This window comes from Tubulanus polymorphus, chromosome 4 (assembly GCF_964204645.1).
Source record: "Tubulanus polymorphus chromosome 4, tnTubPoly1.2, whole genome shotgun sequence".
NCBI classification, from domain to species: Eukaryota; Metazoa; Nemertea; class Palaeonemertea; order Tubulaniformes; family Tubulanidae; genus Tubulanus; species Tubulanus polymorphus.
In genome coordinates, this window is record NC_134028.1 from 2302742 (window position 1) to 2323530 (window position 20789).

The 20789-nt window shown below is 37.1% G+C and overlaps 1 protein-coding gene across 1 annotated transcript; it reads right to left on the minus strand.

Moving 5' to 3' along the window:
- Positions 1-335: 335 nt before the first annotated feature.
- On the minus strand, positions 336-20213 carry LOC141903265 (uncharacterized). The gene is made up of 17 exons (XM_074791359.1): positions 19564-20213; positions 19303-19421; positions 19115-19220; positions 17527-17666; positions 12928-13049; positions 12145-12226; positions 11792-11924; positions 11280-11383; positions 11106-11188; positions 10857-11011; positions 9580-10379; positions 9204-9328; positions 8458-8556; positions 7832-7962; positions 7224-7316; positions 6677-6742; positions 336-3674 (listed from the first exon to the last, which is right to left on the minus strand). Exons 1-17 carry the CDS (start codon positions 19685-19687, stop codon positions 2041-2043), a joined length of 4116 nt encoding a protein of 1371 aa, XP_074647460.1. The 5' UTR covers positions 19688-20213; the 3' UTR covers positions 336-2040.
- Between the last annotated feature and the right edge of the window lie 576 nt (positions 20214-20789).

The following is a 20789-nucleotide window of genomic DNA, read 5'->3' on the forward strand; positions in this document are numbered from 1 at the left end:
CTCCGTTACAAACTCCAAGGCATCAGACCCATTCCGGGCTAAGTCGACAAGCACCTCTGCCAAGATCCAACTCAGTAGGCCTACTCGCAAAATTAACTGAGCTGTAGCACCAAATGTGGGAATGGATTTGTTAAATGAGGACGTTTGACAGGCCATGCTAGGGTTGCAATAGGACATCTAACTTAATGTGTTCAGAGATATCATGAAAATCATATCCATCTTTTCAAATAGAATATCTTCCCTTGATTCTTCCTCTATTCCAAGAATCATCAGTCACATACAACCAGGACAGTTGCTAAGAATGATGAAGAATAAAATACATTGATTTTCCCATTACTTTGATTTATTTGATGTTGTACAACTGTTTGCACACAATATATCTACATATATTTATATATAATATAATCTGGATACAGGTCTATATTTCTTAAATGTATTTACATTAACACACAAGGCACTGCATTAATAACAAGATTCACTGGTTATACATGTACGATAATATAACATGCTGAACGCTTCATAACTTAAAATCTTTTTAAACAGGTATTTTATCACGTTTCATTGTCTATATGAATCATCGAAAAAGTGGAAAACGAATATTTGGTGCAGATTATTTGTTTTTGTTTCACAAGGAGGACAATCATCGTGAAAGAAAAATTCATTATCTTTATAAATACTATTCAGGAAAATTATGACAAGTAACGAACTGGTAGATTATCTATAAGTTTGATCTGTTTACACATCAATTTCAGTTTTTGAGTTTTCACTTGTTAATCTATAGACATGTTGCAGCCATGTGTTTTTATCACTGCCGGTCAATACAATGAGAGATTTACATGACAGATCCCCAAAATTTGTTAATGACCATACTATCGATTGGTGTTATGTATGGTAAGTCTCCAACACAAACAAACTATGACGTCATGTGCAACATGTCTATATATGGTAAATGATACTCAAGTAAACCTCTGACTAAGTGCATGCTCTACTGCATTAGCATCGAATTCTTTTTAGACAAACAAAAAAGAGAAATGAACAATCAGGAAATGTGTGTATAAATGATCGAATAAAATTCAACACAGGATTGAATGCAGACCGATGAAATGCAGATGTTTATGAATTTTTCTTATCGACAAATACTTAGTTCGAATGCATAGATGTACATGAATTCATATAAACTGAATGCGAAATATGAAGCAAAAGTATGGAATAAAACATAAAGCAGGTACTAGAATGAACATAGGCTATGCTTTAGTGAAACCAAAGAAAACATTCTTTGACTTCATCCACTGTGTGTGTAATATATAGTGAGGTTACATACTATGCAAAGTTCCATAAAAGAAACCTCTGCTGAAAGGCCTTAATGTTATCAAAATCAACACAAGATATTTCAATAAAAACGCTAAGCAAATTTTCAAACCCAAATTTGCATTAAAACCCGATTGTAATATTTAGTACATATTCGTAAATGCACATAACAGAGATATGCCTAGAGTACTGACCCGATATAACACAACCTCTTAAAAAAACAAACAAATTGTGAGATATTTATAGTGAGTAATTAATCACACATTCGCGATACAGAACGAGTTGCATTCACACAGTAATACATCGTAGAATTGAATAATACGATACCTTTAACAATAAAAGAATCATTCCCACAATTTCATTTTCATTTAACACATTATAAGCACGATGTCAATTTGATTCGCTATTTCGCAACTACATATAATATCAAATATTTTTCAGATTCACTGTTTCAACGTCCATTTGTGAGGAGTCAAGAAGTCTTGCATTTTGTGTGTTATTATCCAGCAGGCTATCAACTATGCCAATATGTAAACCATGTCTCTACATAGTGTTTGAATATCACAGAAAGCACTAACTAGTAACTTATTAATATAATCAAATTTAATTTCTCTACTGAACTACGAAAAAATAAATATAGAAGATCATAACATTTCGTCGTTGGATAATAACACTACTACCCTTCAAGGTCATATTGGTGTAGAATGGTGTAGAATCAACAGTTCGCAGACTTTACTTAAACAAACTTGTTCTTTTTCTACTCGGACAATTAAACGATTCAGATCGATTCGGTACGGTTGAGGAGCGAATGTGTTTACGCATCGGTCCACTACGAGCAAACTGAGCATTATCGATAAAGCTTGTAGTCGTAACGATGTTAGCAGTCGTCGCGTTCCCTTCGTCATTCGTATCTAACTCGGAGAAAGCTGCGTTAGTATTCACCGTTAGATGGCTGTAGTTACCGATACTTTCATCTTCTTCGTCGCTATTCCCCGCGCGTGTGAAAACGTTATCTTTTTCACCCGGCAACGCCTTTTTCTTCGAGCTACGCTTCAACGAACCGAAATCGCCGTTTTCGTCGTAAAGTTTCCGCTCGGATTTCGATCGTTTGTCTTTCAACGGCGATTTCGCGTTCGTCATTTGACGCAAATCGTCGGTTGAATTTCCCTCCTGATCCATGTCATCGTCGTCGTCGTCGGCGGCGTTACCCGTTAAATTCGAATAGATCGACGATTCTTTCGATGACCGCGAAAATGGAAATACGTTAACTTTCTTCTTTTCGGAAATCTCATTCGGAGACGATCGACCGGAGCCCGACGGAGGAATGCTGGAGAAGGGTACTGCACCAAATAAATCTTGACTTCGAGACAGATGTGAGGGTTGCGACGATGAAGCCTGGTGAGGAATGTTACTTTGGGGCAAACAAAATGGTTCGGCACCAAACAAATCAGATGATGGCGAAATAGGAGATGCTTGAGCTAAAGGACTAGTAGGCTGTTTTGGTGTACGCTGGCCACTGACAGAAACCGTAATGGGAGAATAATTTGGAGAATGTGGTTGAAATGGAGCAGAACCGAATACATCCACTTCTCTATTTACAGCTAGACTAGTAGGAGGTTGAGGGGTACGGGTTGGAGTCGGAGGAGCGGGGGATGATGGCGACACCGAATCACTACCGTCGACTCGACGAGTCGTTCTCTTCTTTTTCACCGAAAGCGGTTTCTTGAAAGGAACGGCGTCGAAGATATCACGCGAACGAGGATCAGACGGAGAAAGCGGCTGATCGTCTCTCACGGGATTCGCATGAGAATTATCAGACTCCGAAAGCTCGTCGTCGTCCAAAAGAGGGCGTATTCCGTACTGATGACCGACTATGCGATCATCACCACCCCCGATGTTAGCGGCGACGGATGGAGAAATTATAGCCGTTCGCTCTCGTACAGTCGGTGGTGGCATCATTACTTCACCTTCGACAACCTTACAATTAGATACATCCAAACCTGCTTGTTCTACTTTGGTGCGTCTGCTACCGAATTCATCGTCTAACTCTTTATAGTGGAAATGAGCTTTTGAAATGAGCTGTTCATTCGAGTCCTTCACCTCTTCTTCCTCGCATTCATCGTCGGAGCTGTAATGGACCGGCTTCGCGGTGGACGATGCGGTCGGAATCGCTGGTACTTCCTCCTGCATTCCATCCGTCGGATCAGAATCGTAGCCTCCGTCTAAATGATGATAACGCGACTTGTCGTCCGGATCCTTCCGAATAAATCCGAATAATCCGACTTTTGTTTGATCATCGCCGACTTCAACATCTTTCTTTGCAGGTAATTTTTCAGCAGTCTTTTGTTTCAACCTCGAGTATTTTTCTGAAAGAAAAAATCAAGAAGAGAAATGACTACATGATTCTAAGTTTTTCAGCTTATGGCATGGCGAGTTAACGAAGATCAACCATCGATGCTACAAAAATCATGTAACACAATCTGTCTGAAGAATTCCCTGATGAATATCTGCCAGAAAGTTTATTTGTGATACACAATTTACTCTACATGCATTTTAGGAGCCTGCAACCAAAAGCTTAACACAACAACATGCAGAAGAAGGTTTCACGTGCTATGATAGGTTTATCTCATTCCGAAAACACAAAGGTAAAATATCTAATATTACATCAAAATATGACTGACACATTATTTCTTAATATGTAGATTATATTACATCATATAATTCACATAATATGACATGACAGTTGAAGGTATTTGAGTCCATGCTAGTTCTGGCTATTCTTGACTATATTGAGTGTGGCATTCTTCTTATTACCTCCATTTTTTGCCTAGTGAAACATTTGGAGATCGAGACAATCTATAAGAACTGAAGTCATACAAATGATTGAGATGTTTTGGTTATGATAGTATAAATATCTAGCTGTGCACCACTTTCATTGAAATAAAAAAAAGACAAAAGCAATACTAAGTTTAAACTTTGCATAGCCAGTATTGGATTCAACTACTGATATGAGTCTAATAGGCAGGTATAATAACCAAAACTATACCATTGAAAAGCTGCAAACGAACTACATAAATTTCAGGAATTGCTACAAGTAATGAATTATATGTACATTCATATACTCGAATTTGGAAAAGAACGATAGGTAACCCAACAGGATTGACAACATCCAAATAGCTTTTTAGTTCAAAGTACACGAGAATTACATGTTTTTTACAACAAATGAGAACCATGCCCCGGTCAATTTAGATTTAGGGATCATGAATTCCGGACAAAAATAATCTCTGAGCTCTACAGGAGCATGCAATTATACCGAGTTGTCGTAAAGAGAAAAAGAAAGATAGAGAAAAACACATGAAAACATATAAACATTTCATAGATACATAAAACACATCATGTATTTGAATGACTCACTTGGAATTGTGCGCCATTGGCACCATCCCGATTACATTGGCACGGTGGAACAAAAAACAGAGGAGACATAAATTAACAAAATTGTGCCGTTCGCTAATAACATGGCTATGCAAAATTTAGAATTAGTCAGGAACCTACGCAGAGTTGTTCATAACTACAGTTATAACCGACATGTTAAATCCAGTTAAAATCTTACTAAGGAGGGAATGAGAGATCTAGCCAATAAAAAAATCCAGAAATATGAGAATTTTCACACATTTTGTTATACAATTACATTTTGCCTTTATTTTACACGGTAGAATGAGTATATGTCACTTCATACACAGTTTATCATTATTGTACATAGACATTGCATCGATCAATTATGAAAACACGTTTTGTTCGGTTAGACTGTGTCGACAAAAATGAATGGGATTTTCATGAGAAAAAATTAAACAAAAAAAGGCCTGATGATATAACATAATGGAAAAAACTACTCAACTTTAGGTATCTATCATGCCCCGATGGTAAAAGCTTTGTAGACAATTCCAAAGATCATGAATATTGTCTTTTGTAATTTCACAGAATTGTGAAAAAGAAATTATGAAATTGTCATATATTGGTGATTGTGAGCAGAACCTAATTTTGAGTGGATGGTTCTAATATCAGCTGAAATATACACATTATTATAAAAATAAAGTTCATGATATGGTGGTATTCATATAGATTTGAGTGGACAGGCCTCACTACATAAGCAGCAAACCCTTTCATCTCAACGATGTATTATTATTACTTTCAATCATACATTTCATTGAAACTAAAGTACCTAGAAAATCAACAGCATTAAATTCGATTAACAGAAAATGATAGCTGGAAATGCCCGCCCTGCGAGCTACAAGCATGAAATGATCCCGACCAGAACTAAAGACTCGATTCATTGATTACAAATGGATATCTTTCACTGATGTTATGACAGGCATTTATATCACAGCCTACAATTGCAACTAGAGTCGTATGTTTATTTAACATACTGGTAGACATTAAAAAGCTATAATAGTGATAAGTTCTAGTTATTATTGCATTCTAGTTCATCTGATATGCATACTATACAAGTCATTACATTGAAGTTATATTTGCCGACTTATTCAGATTTATTCATTTACATGCATTTTTTTTTAGAACAAAGAACATTAAATCTCCAACTACTACAACCATCTCAAACTAACACTTAGGACCATTTTATTGTCTTCAACTCAAGTTAACTAATATAATGAACCTTCTGGTATATACTACAACTCTTGAAGCTTCATAGTAACACGGTGAAAACCCATAATGCCACTCAGCCTCGAGAGATTTAACGACGATAAAGTTAATTAACCGAGAGTGATTTAAAAACAATGAACCTCCTAATACTAACCACTGCAAAAGAAAGTACCTAAATCTAAGATGCTCCGAGAGACGTTACGTACAATAACACCATGCTTAGATTTTTGGAAGAAAACTCAGATAAGCTAGCATGCGGTTAATGAGGAAAAAACTCAACCAAAACCATCGACACAAGTATACAATCAATTTTACATAAGAAGCATTAGAGAAAGATATTAGCAATAAATCTAATGATGAAATATGTTATCAAAATTACATAACTAATAGCGGATGGGGCAAAAACAAACGTAATGTTCGCCAATTCTTATGCTGTCCACGAAGACAAATTATTCCAAGAATATGAATTCGTTAATCATTTGACATCATACGACGAGTAAAACATGCGCGCTACGGCTATCAATCGACCGGTACTGAAGTTATCCACGTTTGAACGTTTCTCTCAGAGTGCGACGTATCTCAGATAGGGGGCAGCACCGACGCAAGAACTCGCACCGTTTTTAATACCGACACCGACCACGTGCACGTTACACAAGACAATAATATACATTACACTGAGATTACTGTTATGACGGATAGAGAAGATTTTTACCTCCAGTGCTCGAGTGAGAACTAGCAGACCCACTTCTCCCTGAGCTACCAGGACGTGCACGCGTACCTGTAAATTAATGCAATTAAAATGGAGGCCGAATTGTCACAACGAAGCTTCATCTTTTATTACGAAGCGTGTATTAATTAATGTTAGAAAGCGGCTAAGCGGTATTACACCATCACTCATTAACAAAATCAAACGAGGACTTCCATTTCAATTGAAAATATCTTCAAACTTTGTTCCGAGGTGACAGAAACGTCTTAAATGCAGTGAAAGCATGCTGAAGTGCCTAAGTTCGGAGCGTTTAACCGATGCAGTTATATTCTATGTAATCACATTATCTAGATAGCAAGATATCTATGTATTTTGCGGAGTGGAACTACCACGAGTATCTAAACATCAGACTAGATAGATGTACTAACAAGAAAAATCGCAATGATCGATCTATAAATTTGATTAGAGCAAGAATCAAAAATCATTTGTAATGATAAGCGCATTGATTTGAAGATGTCATTATATAAGTTGATGAGAGAAATGAGTGACGTACCTGGTGGATTAAATGGAGCAGCACCGAATGGGTCATTAGATAAATCTGTATTCGACATTACTAGATCTTCTCTACTCTTTACATTAGATATACCTGAAAGATAATAAATAATTAACATCCTGCGTATCAGACACAATGATAATATCCCAGTTCAAGAGAGACAGAAATGTAGTACTTTTGGTTAGATTCAAACGAGACTGAATCAGACCGACGAATGACTTTGCACATCCTATTTCGATGGATAACTTCCACATGATTAAAAGACCGCCGAAGTTTAGAGTGTAGGTGTAGACATTGTACACACGTATTTAGAGGTGTATCTCGATGACGTGAAATGCTCATACAATGACAGAAATCCAGAAAACTGTTTGAATTTTCAGACTAACAAATGACGTACGTCAATATCATTCACAGTATTTATACGCACAAGATATGAAACTATTTCCATGAATTATTTTGTATGAACAATAATGGAATTAAAAGGGTATTTACGGACATCTGGTACGGAAATAATCGCCTTATTGTTATAGATTCTATTTTTTCTGAAGGTATTTATCGATTCAATGTTGCAGGTGCCGAGTATCAATGAAGCACAACGAAATACTTACTACTATTAGAACCTCGTCGTAATCGATCAAACTCTTTTCCGAAAAGATGATCTTCCGTATAAGATCCAAAATCGTCGTTGCCGAACGGATTCCACTCTGATATGTCAGCAGATAGGGGGCGCTGAGGTGTTCTGAAAAGGACGATATACAAACAATAGATTATTTCATGAAACTAATATTTCGTAAATACGGTTTAGTCGATTTCTTATGAAACAATGTTTACAAATGATCACAGAAAACACGAAGACGAGACATACGTTGAAACAATCAGATAAACAGTTAAAGAACTTAATAAAAATTTTAGCCAGCAATGATTTTCAAGAAAACTTTTTAATGAATATTTACAGTTTGAATTATCAAAAGCGGATTAAACTGTTAAACATGCAGTGCATAATCATTATAAGCCTTGAGTAGATAGAAATAAGAAAGAGATGAGAGAGTGCAAAATATGTCATCAATGCTGTTTTTGATTGTTTATAAGATTAAGAATGGCTATGCCTGTCTAAAAACAGAGGCATCAGATATGAGTAAGACTTTTAGCAGAAAACTAAACTTGACAAGTACAACTCTCCTCATGACTGATGACTCTATTATTGTAGAGGAATGGACATATTTAGTTATCTTACCGTGGTGGAGAATGAGTCGGCGATGTAGAGGCCGACTTTGACCTGTTGTGACAACTGTGACTACTCAACGGTTGTAAATAACGTTGACTAGTGACTAGTCTGAAATGCAACACCACACCGCTCAGCGTAATGAAAGATACATAATATACGCATAATGTTCACGCGGGGGGGAGTTTGAGAGAGGTATAGGGTTTGATTTGTGCGTTGAACGAAACAAACCAAAACTGATCGAAAGATTATTCCAAAAATGCCAACTAAACAATGTGAAAAATACCGGGACAAAAAGAATCACACCAAAATAATTGACGAGGTTATGTGCAGGACTGATGGAGGGGTTTGTGCCATGATTCCATCTGATTATAGGCCTTTATGTAAGTGTTTATCAGTAATGCAATGCAACTGGTGTAATGAGAAGTAACTCCTCAACCGATTGATGATGCAACAGTTTACACATAAAAAGAATGCCAAAGATTATGATGCAGTTAGTTTGCGCACACAACATGCATTGTTACGAGATACTGTAGCTTCATGCGTACATGTATTTAGAATTCAAACAGATTAAAACAATCACATGCAGTAATGTAATACACTGATATAATCTTTGTTAAATACTGCACAGTTTTAAGTCTATCATAATCAATTTCTTAACTGAATATAGGACTGACGTGTTACGGGTTGTTAGGATATCTAATGGAAAGTTAGAAACAAACGAACAGTGCATAGCTCGACACGTCGGTAAAACTTACTTCGATTCATTTGAACTTTGCGAATTCTGGTCCATTACTAATGCGGATGTGTCACTCGCGTTGCGTCGGTGAGAACGTACCGGTGGCGAAGGTGGAGGAGTTACATTGACCAAAACATCCGCCGTCTACAATTACAACGATATTCACATTCTAAAGTATAGTATGTTATTTCAAATAAATTTTTCAAATTATTTTTAACGTTGGTTTATACAGTGAAGAATGAGAAATGATTCCATTATTTTTCCCTGTATCTTTCTTGGGATATATTTGAGAATTTCTTAAGAAATTGCCGATTGTAGGGCTGTGTGAAAAAGTAGTAAGTCAATAACGAGAATATTGTTTCCCTCGACTATTCCCGACATCGTAAAAATCTTACCTGTTTATGAGGCAGTTGTTTTACAGGAAGTGGCTTTTTGAATTCCGAATTCACAGAATTTGATGTTCCAGTTGTATCAGCCATCTGAATCAACTCCTGCTGCTGCTGCTGTTGTTGGTTATCTTTCCCGTTGAATGGATCGGGATATCTGGCGTTACCGAACAGTATTGTTTGCGCTGGACCGTGACTAGTCGTAGGTGAAGTCTTTATCAATGTAACTACGGGTACGAGTTTACCGGCTGTTTGTTGTTGTGGTATGTTTGGTGGCGTGTAAGGCTTCTGTGATGGTTGAACGTACGTAGAATAAGAATTAACCGATTGCTGTTGATAATTTTGATAATTATGTAATTGCTGTTGTGTTATAGGGTATGGCTGTGATTGTTGTTGCGGTACTGGGTATTGTTGTTGCGGTACGGGATATGGTTGTTGTTGTTGTTGTTGTTGTTGTTGTGGAACTGGGTATGGCGATTGTTTCTGTTGTTGTTGGGGAATGATGCCTGTATTATTGTCACATCGCGGAGCAACAGCCATAAACGCTGATTGAGGATTATGTACGAATGTCGCAGGTTGTTGAGTAGTAGGCGATGCTCTGCCACCACCGCCGCTGTTATTTCCGCTAGTCAATCCGGTTGTCACGAGCTGCTGGAACAGTTGTTGCTGTGGAGCCGTCTGGTTCGGATACTGTTGCTGATTTGTCGGTGTTAACTGTTGCTGACTGGATGATGCCGCTACTTGGCTAACACCTAATGAATTGCTGGAGCTCGTCTGACCCGGAAATCCCATAGAGGCTTGTTGAATTTCTGAAAAATCATATGAATTTTTTCTTTTAAGGGAAAGTTGTTGGTTCCGGTCAAAACTAAAAAGTTCATGCAAAGTAGGTTTGATTTGGATTTTCATTGTCTAAATCAAAGCTTATCATTCGATGTCCCTGAATCAAATTTTTTCTTATTCTTAGTCAAAATATTTCTAACTCTGACGTGTTTTGCTGGACTCAACTTTTCCAACTTATGATGCAAGTTTTACAATATATAATATTGGATACAGTCCTAACACAGGGTCCTTACAGATCAGTTATTTCTGGATATAAAGAGTGTTAAATTTAAATTTTGAGGAAGTGTCTGCATCACATTGATATCCAAATAACTGTAAGCAAATTCATATCCTTAACTCAAATCAAAGAGTTTCGAACACTTTTAAAAGCATTATCCTTTTAGAAGGAGTTTCTAAGGAATCGAGAGGTCGTAGGGACTCTGTAGTAATGTTACTGGGTAGCGTACCGACAGGTGTTTGAGGATTACTGGCTACAGGTCGTTTACGAGGAGCCACAGATGTCTGTATAGGAATACCGAGCGTAGCTGCAGGTATCGTTTGACCCTTCGGCCGTTGGCGAGGCGTCACAGTCGTGCTTTCAATCGATGGAGCTTGAACATTTCTGAAACGTCGATGAAACAAGAAACGACATATTATGAAATGAAGCCCTACGGGAATTTACGACGACAGAGAAGATTTCAATTGAAAATACTCACCGAGACGATGATGATTTCACTTGCCGGGCTTCGGATTCCATTTTTGGAAGCGGCAATTTGTTTATATCAGGAATGCTGCTAGTCTAGAAAATGAAACCATATCCAATCATAATCACGTACTGACATTTGATATTCTAAACTGGCATATCGCTCAATAATATGAGACATACTTACATCAAGATTAGCCACAGGTGTTTCTTTTCCCGACAATTTGAACGCCAGATAAGAAACTTGGAACACAGCGGGTCTTTTTTCCGGGTCGACCTCTAACATATACTCTGAAACAAATGAAGCGAGCTGTTCGAATCCCGACTAACAGATCAATAATGATAGCATTTAAACACCTCATCAACAACTACGTAATAAGTGTAGCGTCTGTAACACTTCTCTTCACTTTAACCTCATATTCACAACAACAGTATGATTAATTATGCTCCCGTTTCGTGGCTATTTCTACAAAGTTTCCTACATTTAAACACCGTTTACAACTTGTCACATCTGGCATAAACTGTATAAGAATTAGAAAATGCGGTAAAAGCCTTGACTTAGATTCTGGATTAGGTTAAAAATAGATGGGGTAAGAGATCTGGTCAGTAATGTGCTGCCGTCTATAGTCTGCACGTACCAGCAGGAAATGTTTACATTTACTACACGTATATCTAATCCAGCAATTTGTAAATACGTACTTATTAAAGCGAGTAAACCTTGAGAATAGCGTGAATTATCGGGAACTGTGAAGTTACCGCTCTGAATCGCTAACGAACTTTCACCGAACGGCAATGAAAAGTAACATAATCTATACAGAAGACATCCTAGAGACTGAAAAGAAAAAGCAAGTCATTAGACGCACATCGACTTAATAAAGATCAATGCTTTCATCGATCGATCATAATTTGCTCATAGATTTCAGTTTTTAACGCGTGCGACAAATTATCAGCTCGAAAAATATGAGGTAAAATTGATTCATGGTTTCAATAATAGACACATTTCATATTTGAAGATTTATGGGAATTGAATCGGAGTTTATTTAATGGTTTACCCAAATATCGGCCTTGGTAGTAATCGGTCGCCCGGCGTACAGATCTATCATCTCCGGAGCTCTATATGACAGGGTCGTATACCTAGAAAAAAACAATAACCATGTAAAAATAGCATTCGAGCAGAAGATTTCGTAAAGTGCGACTTCTCAATTGTAGGTATTCTAGAGGTAGAGCCTGTCATCAGGTGTAAATCAAATGACTAAAGCTAGATGTATACATACTGTGGATAACAAGTTAGAATGTGTCTTTCTAATTTTTAGATTTTTCTTTTAAATAAAGTGGGTTTATTATCATTTCTCCACGTCATAGAGTACGGGCTATTCTACTGATGGTAGGTATTTCAATTCTTAAGACGTCTAAACGTCAGTGAGTGAATGGCGTGAGAGGAAGACACACGAGATGAGCATCGATGAATTATCGTTAATTCAATATCGTGACACTTTAATCGTTCCCTAGAAACACCTTGCCTATCATCAGATGAATGCGAGCTCGTTAATCCGAGCGAATAGCGCGCGATCCATATAACGTTCAGGTTTTTTATGCTGCCTTCGAATTCAATGCCATACATAAGAGCTTCCTTGCTCTAAATATATCAGCCATCATCTGACACTTATATCTGAGAACGTGTCAGGTATTCTTCAGCTTCCCATCCCTATCCCTACTCACTTGAAGAAACTCAAACGACTGGTTCCGAATGACTTTTATTCAGGGATGAAAGTATCTTTAGAAATTCGATTCGGAAATAAAAATCCGTCTGCATCATAACTTTCGATGAAACTTACTTGGTTATTTCATCTTCTACTTGTTTGATACCGTGCGACTGAGGGTTATGAAACTTGGCAGTCGCGCTTCCGAAATCGCACAATACGAAGTTACCACTATCGTCGATGAGAATATTCTCAACCTAAAAAATATAAATACAGTTCTGAAATTATCTCTTCGCGCATATTTTACATCTCCTGGAGGATATACGGAGTTCTATACGCATTTCTAAATAGATCGGTTTTAATGAAGACATATTTTTCCCATTCTGCCCGCGACGTCGTAAAAATGAAACCGAAAATGAAGGTTTACGACACGTGTCGATGACTATTGCCAGATATCTAATCAAAAGGGAAAGTCCTGAGGGAATAAGAACTTCAGACGAGGTAATTTCATAGAAATCCATAGAAATTCAGTATGCTACATTTCATCGTAAAAACAATCGCAAGACCCAGTTTATATCAATGATTTACTATACGTCAAAGTGACATTTCAATTTTCAAACAATACCATTCAAAATCGTCATAACTTCGAAAAAATAGCTATGTTTCCACGGCAACACGGCTAATGAGACCATAAAGCGCCATCGGCAAAAAATATCTAAACCAATAGGAGTGGAAAAATCTATCTATGCACAAAGCGTGTTCATATGTATCATATTAATAGCGAATCTCAGAAGTGACATAATTTACGGCTTTCAAACATTCTTTGATTTCGAACAATCTTATACAATGTGATAGAGTTGATATGAGCTTGGTTGTATCGTAAAGACTTACATAAACCCATCTTGGATATGTCGACAATTAAGAAACTTATGATGATTTAAGAGCTTTTTAATGGGTTAGGCCGAGTCATTACATCACGACTGGGTGCAATTTCAATTAGAGAGGTCCCCAATAGAAAAGTAATTTCCTTGTGCAAATATCGCAAGAATCAATTTGAAGTATTATCTCAATATTGATCCTATCCGGCAATGAGTTCATTTTTTACGAGTCTATTAATAGAATTCTGATAACGTCAGACGTTGAATGACATCAGTCTTTCCTAAAAACAGCTTTTAACCCGGTTTCCTCGCGTGAAACAGCGTGAGAGCGTGCAGCTGTACCAGAGGGTCGCATCAAACAGATTTTCAAATAGAAAACCTCTATGTAACAGATCAATGAATGTCTGCGACGATGCCCTCTGGGACTACAGCCAACCAACCAGAAACCAGAAACCCATCGTCGCTCGCCAGTCTTTATCAACATTGTCTCCGTCGCGATAACCTCTGAACTTAAGGATATTTCGTAGATTAATTCGAGAAACTGAGACGAAGTCTATCGATAGGAAGATCTTTTAATCGCGTTTCCAACATCGCTAGTCATCTTCATAAACCAAACACAGTCGACGGATACCAGACTCTGGTGGCGCGAATCATCCCTCGTCTCCTAGTCGTAATCTCAGCCAGCCATTCGTTTCTATCCCTCAGCACTTTGAGTATAAGTAACATTGTCAATATAACATGAGACCATTTCTTCTCTCTGTAGCTGCTCACGATGTGATATACATTATGGATTGATTGATCGGTTATAACGTTTATTTCCCTTAGTCATGGCAAATATCTGTAGCATCTCCCGAAATATAACATTTCGATCGTATAAGACAGATTAGGAACCGTGTAAGAACAAACTTAAGGTACCAGAAAATTGATAGTTCGACAAATCCAGTATGGAATTAGTCGAAATTTTTCATCCTGGAATTCAAGATGATGAGATTCCACTATATTGCGTACTGAATTTCAAGGAGGAGTGATCGTAAGTCTTTCTTATGCGCTAATTTTTAATACGAGAATAGAATAAACGATAGACCAGAAATAATCTCATCCCGGCGCCGAAAAAAGTCTGAATTCGACTAAATGCAGCTTGTAGCTCCGGGAGACCACAGAAAATGTCACGATCACATGCTACATCGATACTCCTCCTCCTACATACAGTTAACGCATTGATCATCAAAAAATACCTGACTTATTACATTACATACAAATAGATGCATATAGTCAGAACTAGATTCAATTTTTCAACGTTTTAGCGGATTGAGGAGTACCCCGTATTCGCCTGTAGGATAAATAAACATTGATCATTTGACTTGAAATGGCAGAAGCCACGCTGATGATGCATACTACACTAACAACACACTTCAGGATAATATCAATATTCATTCAAAACCAGTGAATTTAACACGAATATATATATATATATATATAGAAAAGTTGTAAGGTTGATACACGACCAATCGTTCCTTGACTTATATAAAAACCTAAATATGGCAAATCAGTCCCCCACATGACTCCAGTGGGTGTGATTTAGTTTGTTATGGAGCTTTCTACAACCGGCCGCTCAGCTTTCACGGCAAATAAACTTAAGATATATATATATATATATATATATTCAAAAAAGAATGACTAGGTCAGCCAGGAAAGGGTTAACTAGGTCAGCCAGGAAAGGGTTAATTAGGTCAGCCAGGAAAGGGTTAAGTGATGAATCTCTCGGGTCATTTGTATTGACGGGTCAACACCCAGCTTATATTGGGTGGGGTACACAGTAATACTACATTAGTTAAATGGTTCACTGACCATCTATTAAAGCCCACTGATGATCTGTAATACTGACACTGACTTGTCATGAATCTATTGTGAGATGGGATTATTCATCGGTCATCGTTTAACATACAACGATGTCAGAACACAACAAGCATCCACATGATAATACACGTAAAGACTAGACACATCCATAAGAGAAGACCGATATTGACGCGAATATCGGCAGCAGCAAATTCGAGATTTTCGTTTATATTTTCTTCCTATTTTACAATGAATGCATGTAATACCCCACTACTAATATGGCATTGTTTGTGCGCGACCTTTATCCCTATCAATTTTCAACGCTGCATATTTTGTGGATCGATAAACATTCATTAATTTATTCTTCCTGTTGAGGCTTAGAAACATCTTTAGATGTAACACACTTGCTACATTCATATGGACTTTACCAAGATGTGGGTTATGCAATCCTTGATTGAACCAACTTATGAGCAGTTCAATTTCTATAGTTTGACTCGAAATAAACATCGTTACTCTGAACTCAATCTATTTCCTTAATAATTGTGGCAACATTTACGTATATATACATGAAATGCCTACATGCCGAGCCAAGCTTTGACATCACAAGTTAAAACCATTCAATTCTTGTTAATGTCCACACATTAAGGAAAAAGCTTCTCCCCTAAACATTATCCTTAATGCCATTGCAGCACATCTAGAGAGCATCTAAAGAGGAAATCAATGGGACTACAGTTGAAATTCAAACTCATCATCTACGTCAAGATATTTCCGCGAACTCGGTCTGCACTGGCCACAAAGCAATTTAACTTTTCTCGATTAGCGGCTGAAGGCACGAAAATCAGGACAAAACTGACAGCTCTGACAACATTCTTAACATTCTTATCAATACCCGGGTCATTCATAGCTACGTCCAATCTGATAAACGTCATCGTTGTAGACTGAGCTGAAACCACAACTGTATGAATGCAATGATGAAAATCAATAGACCCTCGGAGAAAAACGAAATACTATTGAAACGCATACGATCACAATCGATATAGAATAGAAAGACTGCGACTCATACATAACGACAGAATAAGAGAATTGAAACGGAAACTATAATCATTCTTTACGTGAGAGAAATAGGAAGTCATGACATAAACACCGTTATGTGCAGATTTACAGGAAGTCAATGACAGTCTCTCCCGAGTCATGATATCTGAGTAATAAAGCGTCCACAGATTTTCATTTACTTCGATAAGAAAACGTTGAAAAAACTCGAAAAATTAGCAGTATCGGAAACTTCTACATATTCATACAGGCCTATAATAATATATTTAGATATATATTTACATCGACAGCGATGATTCATAGATTTTAAGAATAATCTTATTTCGCAATGTCGTGACTTGTTAATACTAGAATAGATTCCATTCTGGTTTTAGATCAGTCGAGACGACAGAACAGCTAGAGGCATTCGTTCAGGAAACATTTCGAGGACATGTTTATTTACACGGTGCCATTTGTCAATGTGGACAAGCAATGATCGGAAAGCTAAACGTCTAGTCGAGTCACAATAAATACATCCATCAATATTAACCACCAGCAGTTACCAGAAAGTGTCCATTTATCAGAACTAGGGTGTCCGCACTCCTGTGGAGCAGAGAGTGAATGCTGTTGATATCAGACCGGTAATGCATAGTGTTTAAGATATCTCTAAATATCAGCGCATGTCTACTTAGACTCTAAAGCATTAGACACACTATACGTCCCGTGTGGTAAAACTATCAATTTCACAACAAAAGTTTGTTCGATTTTCAGTCATATCAATAGTGATTTCGCCAAAATAACATTTGACCCTCAACTTGAAACTATTCCTAAACACCACAAAACAACAAATGGGTTTCATTGAGTGAAATTGTCAAGGAGATACATTGGAAGAGACATGCTGCCTGAATTATCAAGTTTCAAATAACAATGAATTCTTCAGATCAACACATCTAATGGATATTCGGGGATGTTCTCTTTTTTCATGATTTACCTTTAAATCTCTATGTATAATCGGGGTTTGACAGTGATGAAGCCTCGATACAGCCTCGCATGTATCTTGAAATATACGCAAAACCTCAGCTTCGTTAAACCCACAATTAATACGTTCATTCATCTGTTGTATCACGGAACCTGAAACGAAATACCACCATACAATCAGAAAATCAAGATAGGCTACCACTTCTTTAAACTGTTGATAATTTTCAGTCAGTCATTGATGAATATTTCATTAAGTATGCGTGAACTAAATAGGGACAACAGCTAGTATTGATTATGATGTGAGTAACTGTGAGGCGGCATAGATTATACGTAATTATAATGTGAAACTATAGACAAACCTATTACAATACTATGACTTCAGTTATTGATTATAATATCAACACTGATTGAATCTTCAAATCATCGTATCATCCATCAATCTTTCTAATTATAACTGTGAAGGAAGTATTCGAATCAAGCGACAAAGGCATGAAAACCCTCGCAACCTATGTACGCCTTTTTAAGACATATCTGACCATTGTCGATATGATTGTTGAGCCCCTACATTACAGAGTATAAAGAATCACGTCTCATGAGATCTCCAATTTATATGCAAACGTTCTAGTTAATATCATTCTAAATGCTAAGAAAGGAAGGTCAATTGCAGTGAAGGTTGTGACGATGCGTATAATCTTTATATAGCAAAGTTACATTCACAATGCAAACCGCAACGGGTCAACGAATGGTTGGTTAGATTAGTCCGGCTTGATTAAACCAATTGGGCTAAACTAAATACGCTGACACAGGAGCTTTGTACGGCATATAAACACGGAAGTCAATATAGAATCAATAAATGACTATCAACCGTTTCAATAATATACCCGACAAGCAAATTAATTACAAACATCATAATGCACGGCTCAGTATTATGACACGAGACATCTAAAGTATCTGCGTATCTATTAGCTAATCAACCAAGAGGATTTAGATGGTTGATTTTGAATTATTGTTAAGGTCTCTTACACACGAGCAGACTTCGATCAAAGGAGTCTTGCGAACCATTGTACAAGACCATCAAATGTTGCTCATTTTTTACTGCCCTATTACATGGAATCTTTTAAACCCCTCTTGGAATATTTATAGGATGAGATAAAAAAAATTTGGAAATGCTATGAAATGCAACTCTCAGCATTATCAAAACTGGTACCTTGCTAAATACACCTTATTAATCAAAATTGCCATTAATGCGTCACAAAACCTTATAAAGTAGTCCTCGGATCGCCCAGAGTGCTTTCACAAAAAATAGAGGCCAGTTTTCCAATAGTGCTGGATGATATTCAAGCTAAACCTAACCATCGCAAGGTTGTCAATTAGTCAGCCAAGTGTAGTGGTTAAAGCCATCAGTCCTTCACTGGTCTTGTCAATCTAGTGTGTATGGGTTTGAACCCTGATTTTTTGGTGGATGGTTCTTCTAAGGCCTATCTCTCTTACAGGAAAAAAAGAACCAACAAACCCACTAATAATGCCCTAAATGGGCTGGCTGAATGAGGGTTGAAAGATTAACAAATGAAAATAGTGTCAATCTGTGAAAGTATCCTTACCTTTACAGTATTGCATAAGAATAAGAACTTCATAAACACCATTACTCGTCAGATTTGTACTCGAATCGGTGTATCTTATTATATTTTTATGTCCGCTCAAACATTTCTGTAAAGGATGATAATCACATACATTTAGCCTACTATAAAACTTGATGACATTTCTACAGATAGAAATGAACGACGCTTACAGCAATTTGTATTTCTCGCTTGCATACATGTAGATCTTGTTCATTATTGACGTACATTCGTTTCAGAGCGTAACGATTTCCATTTTGAGCTTTGACGAGGAAGACAATAGCAAATCCCCCTGAAAAGATAAGAATTTGTTCTTAAAACGCTGAGCCCGGTTTCACAAGTTCAAACATGGTTAAACTACGGAACATGAAGAAATAAGGAACACACAGACCTAACAATATGAACATTTTCTAATATCCATAATTGTAACATACCTTCAGCGATCACATCTTCAACTGTTACAACAAAACGTCCGACATAAAACACTTTTCCGATGAAGCTATTTTCTTGCGATGTCGTGTCGAGTTTTGTTTCAATTTTCGAGAATAACTTCTTCATTTTTTCAGATCGAAACTAGACCATGAGAGTGAACTACAACATCAATCTCCGGAACTTCAATCTCAGAGTTTTTCACAACCTAAATTCAGTGAGGCTGAAACCGCGAAACTAGTATCTCAATTCATGTTTTTATTGCGACAGTCATTCAGTCTCAGACGAGGAGAGGCGCCGCGCTAAGTTGAACTCAAATCATTCACAGATTACAGGACTGGACTTTGCAAATTCAGCCTGTATTTGTAGTAAGTAGTATAGGCAGTGACAGTAGTAGTGTAGACTAAAAAGTAGTTTACGGCAACCTGTCCTCCTCGTCCTGGTCTGACTGTTGTGTGGTGGTTGTGTTGTCACTGGTTGTTGGTTTTCCGAAAGTGTAATTTTGAATCCTTCAGTCCTAGTCAGACCGAATCTTGTAGAAACTAATTCACATCGATGTATCTGAATCTGTATTATCTACTGATAACATGTTACTGGCTACAGACGTCGCGGCATCCTCGTTAAATTACGAATTTTAAGCCTAAATTTGCCATTTCGTTAACCCGGAAATAAAAGAAATGGCGACAATCGATAAAGCGTAAAATCCGTACTCAGAACTGGACTGAGATAAACCATCTGCCGGACTGTGCGGTCTACCTCGCTTCCCTGTGTAGACTATCCAAGCGCATTACTTCATCTTATCAACCACACGGCGGAATGCAATTATCTCTAACAAGATGAACTTTTTTCGGCGTCATTTATTAATCTACGGCTCATTCCCATTTACAAATGTGACACAGTGTTTTTTACACGTCTGAAGCGAGAGAATATTATACCACTGAGTTTCTCAAAGAAAATGTATGAATTCATGGAAAATAAAATGCTCCTCAAAACCGATGAGACAACATATTTTAGACTAAAACAAACCTCTCAATCAACAGCAAACTTATTGTTTCATGAATATAAATATATAATCTATTTACATGTATAATGGTGATTAATCTTGTACATGTATAGAGAATATTTTGTATAAAATATCATTTAGACAATAATCATAAAACATGCTTGGAAAGTTTTATAAAATTCTTGTTCAATAATAATATAATATCATTAAGTATAAACCAAGTCCTCA